This window comes from Penaeus monodon, chromosome 42 (genome assembly GCF_015228065.2).
Source record: "Penaeus monodon isolate SGIC_2016 chromosome 42, NSTDA_Pmon_1, whole genome shotgun sequence".
NCBI classification, from domain to species: Eukaryota; Metazoa; Arthropoda; class Malacostraca; order Decapoda; family Penaeidae; genus Penaeus; species Penaeus monodon.
This window is the reverse complement of record NC_051427.1, coordinates 17,443,380-17,449,716: the sequence shown is the minus strand read 5'-3', so window position 1 is coordinate 17,449,716 and position 6,337 is coordinate 17,443,380. Positions and strand designations below refer to the sequence as shown.

General features: G+C 46.2%; 1 protein-coding gene across 1 annotated transcript in view; it reads right to left on the bottom strand.

The window, feature by feature from the left end:
• Positions 1-590: 590 nt before the first annotated feature.
• Positions 591-6,337, bottom strand: part of LOC119599184 (proteoglycan 4-like) — a gene marked incomplete at its 5' end in the record, with an annotated part of 6,041 nt that continues 294 nt past the window's right edge. The window contains 4 exons of the mRNA XM_037948930.1: positions 591-734; positions 848-1,089; positions 1,301-1,540; positions 1,595-2,411. Coding sequence (XP_037804858.1) covers positions 591-734; positions 848-1,089; positions 1,301-1,540; positions 1,595-2,411 — 1,443 coding nt within the window. The remainder of the gene's footprint in view (positions 735-847; positions 1,090-1,300; positions 1,541-1,594; positions 2,412-6,337) is intronic.

Here is a 6,337-nt window from a genome sequence, read left to right as displayed (position 1 = left end):
TCAGGGGAAAGGGAAATTTCCCCCCTTTTCTTCTGGGTATTTGGGTGGTGTGGGGTGTGTGTGTGTGTGTGTGGGTGTGTGTGGTGTTTGGGGGTTTTGTGTGTGTTTTGGTTTGTTGTGTGTTTGGGTGGTTTTGAATTAAACCCTTTAAAAAATTAGACTGATGAACAAATAAATAGATGACTGAATAGATGAATAAATCCGCAAATAAATAACTAAATGAATAAACAAATCAATACAAGTAGATCACAAATAAACTAACAGACAGACAAACACCAGAAAGCAAACAAATAAGCCCAGAGATAGATCCTCGCAGGATTTTCCCCGCCATGCTCAGCGACGTCTTAAGCAGATACAAAAAAGATTTGCCCTTTTGGCCCACCCAAAAACAGAGCTGCCTCAGAGACACAGGGGGGGTTTAAATTCCCCCCGGAGTATCAGGGCCCGAAAATCTCTCCCGTACAAACCCAGATTTTGCGCTGGCGATCGATAAGGCAGGACAAAAACCAGGTCGTCCCTTTCCCTTCGGGTTTTGATCACTAGGAGAAAAAAAAAAATCCGAGAGATGGGATAACGGGGGGGGGGGGAGGCTACTGCTGGTGATGGGGCGTCAGGGTTTCTGTGAGTGTCTGTGAGGGTTTTTTTGTGAGAAATGTCTCTGGGGGTTTTGTTAGTTTTCTTGAGGGTTTCCCGTGAGAATGTCTGTGAGGTCCCCTGAGGGTGTCTGGAGGTCTCTGAGGGTTTCTGTGAGTGTCCCCCTTTGGGGGGTTTTTGTAGTGTCCCCCCCCCCCCCCCCCTGAGGGTTCTGTGAAAAAGTTGAGTGTCTCTTAGGGGTTTTTGTGAGTGCCTCTGAGGGATTCTGTGGGGAGGGGCTTGAGGGGTTTTTGTGAGAGTGTCTTTTGAGGGGGCTGTGAGAGTGTCTGTTAGTTTCTGTGAGATGTTCTGAGGGTTTTTCTTGAGAGTGTCTTTGAGGGTTCTTTAGATAATCTGAGGGTTTCTGTGAGAGTGTCTCTGGGGTTTCTGTGAGGGTCTCTGAGGGGTTTTTGTGAGAGGACTTGAGGGTTTTTTGTGAGAGTGTCTTGAGGGTTTCTGTGAGAATGTCGTGGGAGTTTTCTTGAGGGTTTTGTGAGACTGCTGTGAGGGTTTTTTGTGGTGTCCGTGGGGTTTCCCGTTAGAGTTTCCCCTTTTGGGGTTTCTGTGAGAGTGTTTGAGGGTTTTTTTTAGATTTTTCTGGGGGTTTTTGGGGAGGTGTTCTGAGGGGTTTTTGTAGTGTTTCTGAGGGTTTTTTGGTTTAGGGGGCCTCTGAGGGTTTCTTTTGAGAGTTTTCTCGAGGGTTTTTGTGAGACTGTCTCTGAGGGTTTCCCGTAAGAGGTCTTGTTAGGGTTTCTTTTTAAGTGTTTTTCTGAGGGTTTCTGTGAGAGGTCCCTGAGGGTTTTTTGTGGGGACGGGCTCTGGGGGTTTTTTGTGAGGTGTCTCTGAGGGGGTTTCCCCGTGGAAGGGCGGGGTGTTTTCGAGGGTTTTTTTGATGTCTCTGAGGGTTCTGTGAGAGTGTCTCGAGGTTTTTGTTAGTGTCTCTGAGGGGTTTTTGTAGAGTGTCTTGAGGGTTTCTGTGAGAGTGTTTCTGAGGGTTTTTGTGAGTGTCTTGAGGGGTTTTTTGTAGAGTGGGCTCTGGGGGGTTTTTTGAGGGGGCTCTGAGGGGTTTTTGTGAGAGTGTTCGAGGGTTTCTGTGTCCCCCTGAGGGTTTCCCGTGAGATTTTCTCTGAGGGTTTTTGTGAGGGGTGTCTCTGAGGGTTTTTTGGGGGGGGTGACTCTGAGGGTTTCTGTGAGTGTCTCTGAGGGTTTCTGTGAGAGTGTCTCTGAGGGTTTCTGTGGGGAGTGACCCTGAGGGTTTTTTTGTGAAGTGTCTCTGAGGGGTTTCTGTGGGGATTGTTCTGGGGGGTTTCGTGAGAGGGGTTGTTGAGTTTCTGTGAGAGGTTTTCTGAGGGTTTCTGTGGGGTTCTGAGGGGTTTTGTGAGTGTCTCTGGTGGGTTTTTGTGAGTGGGCTCTGAGGGGTTTTTTGTGAGAGTCTCTGGTTTGGGTTTTGTGAGTGTTTTCTGAGGGTTTTTTGAGAGTCCCCTGGGGATTCTGTGAGTATCTGTTTTGGGTTTCTGTGAGAGTGGGCTCTGAGGTTCTGTGGGAAATATCTTGAGGGGTTTTTTGGGGTGTCTGTGAGGGTTTTCTGTGAGAGTGTCTGTGAGGGTTTTTTGTGAGGGGTGTCTCTGAGCGTTTCTGTTTTGGGGCTCTGAGGGTTTCTGAGTGGGCTCTGAGGTTTTGTGAGTACTTGAGGGGGTTTTTGGTTTAGAAGGGTTTTGAGGGTTTCCCGTGAGGGAAGTCTCTGAGGTTTTTTTTGTGGAAAAGTCTCCCGAGGGTTTCTGTGAGAATTCGGGAGGGTTTTTTCGAGGGTTTCCGGGGGTTTGCGTTTTTTTATTTTTTGTTTGTTGTGTTTTGTATTTTTTTTTATTTTTTTTTTTTTTTTTTTGTTGGGGATTTTTTTATTTTGTATTTTTTTATTTTTTTTTTTTTCTTTTTCTGTTTTATCTATTTTTTACTCTATCTTTTTTGTTTTGGGCCTTTTTTTCTTTTTCCCTTTTCATTTTCTTTTGTATCCCCGGCCCTTTGGGCTCTGCTGCCTTTCGCTTGGGGTCCTGTGTTTCCCGTGGGCCCATTTCCCTTTTTAATTTTCGTCAGGTTTTTTTTCTCGTATTTCCCCCCCCCCGTGTTCAGTTGTCCGGGGGTATGGGGTTCTGGTTTATGTGCCTTTTCATGTGTTTTTGTGTTCTTTTTCAAGTGTTAGGGACCATGTGTTCTGGGGTTTGGGCTTGTTCTGTGACATGTGTTCTGTCATGTTTTTCCCGGGGTCATATGTTCTGTGTCCTGTACACTGTTCTGTGCCAATTTCGTTTTTTGTGAAAGTCTCTCTTCTCTTTCTCTCTCTCTCTTCTCTCTCTCTCTCGCTCTCCCCTCTCTCTCTCTATATTTTAAAAAAAAATAAAATTTTAAAATATATATTAATATATTATATATATCTCAATAAAAGGGATGCTCTGTTTGAGCAGCCGTGGACCTCTCCCATCCTTCGCCCCCTCAACTCGATCTTACGCTTTTCTTTCCCAAATTTTCCATCGACAACCCGCAAATAATTTTGATATTTTTCGCTTTAGTCCCTTGGGTTTTGGTTTGGGCCCCTTTCCCCCTGTTTTCCCATTACCATCCCTGTAGCAATTTTTTCTCAATACTTCCCCCCTCCTTCATACATGACCAACAAAATTTAATTTCCTCCCGTTTAAAATGTCCAACCGCCGGGCCCCACAAATTTTTTTTTCTAGCACTTCATATTCGAGATGGTTTCTCCGGTAAAAAAAACCTTTCTTTCTCGCTTTTTTGGGGTTCCTTTTTTTTTTTCGTCACCCACGGAAGTATTTTAATGAAAAATACAGAGGTGGGAGGAAAATCAAATGAAGGGCCCCAAAAAAACCAATTTTTCAATGACGGACTAAAAGAAGGGGGTTTTGCGGCCCTTCGGGGGCTTCCCCAATTTTAACCCCCCTTGGGGTTTTTCGGATTCCTCGTCCCCAAAAAACGTCCATTCTATTTTAAATCCCAAATTGCCTTGTTTTCTTGCTTCGTAACATTCCCCAAAATTTCCCCTAAATTTTATAATATATATAATAATATTTAATATATATTTTATATTATAATATATATATAAAATATATATATATAAATATATATATATGCCCTTTTCTCTCTTTTCTCTCCTCCTTTTCCCCTCTCTCCCCTCTCTCCTCCCCACTCTCTCTCCCCACTCTCCTCTCTCTCTCCCCTCCTCTCCTTTTCTTCTCTCTCCCCTCTCTCTCTCTCTCCTCTCTCTCTCTCTCCTCCCCCTTTTCTCTCTCTCCTCTCCTCTCGCTTTTTCTTTCGCCCTTTTTCTCTTCTCTCTCTATCTATCTATCTATCTTATTTTCTTTCTATCTTTCTTCCCCCTCTCTTTTTCGCTTTTTCTCTCTCCTTCTTTCCATTTGTCACCCCCTTCCAAACCGGGGGGAGCTTTCCCCCCACCCTATTAACCCCCAAAGGGTCACCCCCAACCCACGAAGTTCAATTTTCCCCGCTTTTAGGGCCCCCCCCCCCCCGTACGGATGTTCGAACCCCCCCCTTCAGGAAATCCCACCCCCACCCTACTCCCATCTCTCCCTTATCCACTCCAGCCCACCCCCTTATCCCCCACCCACCTGAATCTACACCCTTACCCCAAAGCACCCATCGTGCCCGCTTCCCTCCACCCCTTATCCCCTTTCCGCCCTCCCCCCTCCCCATCCCCTTTCTACCCTCCTCCCCAACCGACGGCCTCACCCCAGCCTGCCCCCTACCCCTCCCGCCCACCCCCTAGGGCGCAGGCATGACGGACACCTCGACGCCAGGCCCTCACTATTAGCACCAGTCGATTGATAATAAAGCTGTGTGTGTGGCCGGCTGACAGTGGCTCAGGAAGGCTGTCACTGAGAGGCGATAGAGCTGACAAGGGCGAGTGGGAACAGCTGACGAGGAGAATTAGAGAACGAAGAGGGAAGAAAAGGACGAGAAAGGAAAACGAAAGACGGATGGGAGAGGATGTCGATAAGCCGTGAGAGGATCTGGAATCGTGTGATGCATATCGTCGTTTTTCTATTTTAAAAAAGTGGAGCCGTTTGGTTGCGGGCGGGCACGATGGTTTTGTGGGCGTGCGGGCGTGGGCTGGGTGAGTGGCATGGGGTTGTGGGCGTGGGCATGGTAGCCACAAGCACCCGCGGGCCAAGCAAGTATTCGGCCACAGGTAATGTTCGGCGAGTGCGTGTGGCTGCTGGTCTGAAAGCCCGGCGCTGCCTCACAGACTGTACATGGTGTCTGTGTCTGAGTGTGTGTGCGCGCGCGTGGTGTGTGTGTGTGTTTGTGCGTGTGTGCGTGTGTGTGTGTGTGTGTATGTGAATGTGTGTGTGTGTGTGAGTGTGTGTGTGTGTGTATGTGAATGTGTGTGTGTGTGTGTGTGAGTGTGTGTATGTGTGTGTGTGTGTGCGTGCGTGCGTGTGTGTGTGTGTATGTGAATGTGTGTGTGTGTGTGTGTTTTTGTGCGTGTGTGTGTGTGTATGTATGTGTGTGTGTGTGTGTGTGTGTGTGTGTGTGTGTGTGTGTGTGTGTGGTGGTGTGTGTGTGTCTGTGTGAGTGTGTGAGTGTGTGTGTGTGTGTGTGTGTGTGTGTGTGTGTGTGTGTGTGTGCGTGCATGCCCCCTTTAATCCTTCACATCTTCCTTTCTCGGGCAAGAGGACGCCGCGAAATGCCCCGAGTGAGCGAGCCGTGGCGTCGCCGGGCAGCCGGTCGGCGCCGCCCCTCTTCGGCCGATCGCGATTCTGTCGTGCTACTTGACATGACACTTCCTTTCACCCGTGGATTTTCGTGTCTTTTTCCTCTTTCTCTGTTCTTTTCGTTTCTTTTTAATTCTTTTAGTTCCTCTAGGATTTTCCCCCTTTCTCGTAAAGTTTGAGGCGCTACAGATCTTTTAGTAGAAGCTAATTTGGTTTTCAAATCCAACAGTTTTATGGCGGCTCTATCGTAAATTTAAGAAGATCTCCGCTTTTGGACGAGCAAACTCCTGTTTTTTGTCTCTTTCTTTACTCTATGATGAGAGACTTGCTTTCCCACAAAGGAACAAAACAAACCCGGTTTTAAAAGCAACATTAAACTAAAAAAAAAAAAAAAAAATTACCCTGGCCACGTAAACAAACATAACTTCTTTTTCTTTTATTTTTCTTCCTTTTTTATCCAAATTTACAGCTTTGCTAATTGGACCCTAAACACGGGAGTCGAGGCAGATCCAGGCCTCCGGGCGCGGACTTTTAACCCGCGGTCGCTCCTTTTAATCTCCGTTTCCATTATTTTATCGCCAAGACGCTTCTATTCTCTTTTATAACACTCATATTTTTCGTCTCCTCCTTTTTTTCCTTTTTTCATCTGGTTCTCCTTCTTTTTTTCTTATTCCTAGCGCCAGTTTCCTATAATTTTCTTCTTCTTCTTCTTCTTCTTCTTCAAATTCTTCCTCTACTTTTGCTTCCTCTTCTCCTTTTCCTTTACTTTCGAGTTCTCGGTGCTACAAAGCTCACATAACAATGCATAATTTTTAAAAAAATCGTCTAATTCCACAGCAATTCAATATGCAACGTTGCCTCACTTTCATGCATGCAGCGCACCTGTTCCTCCCCCTGAGATAAGCAAAGTGGATAAGGCTGATAAAGATATAGAAATAAATTAACACTGAGGTGGTAGT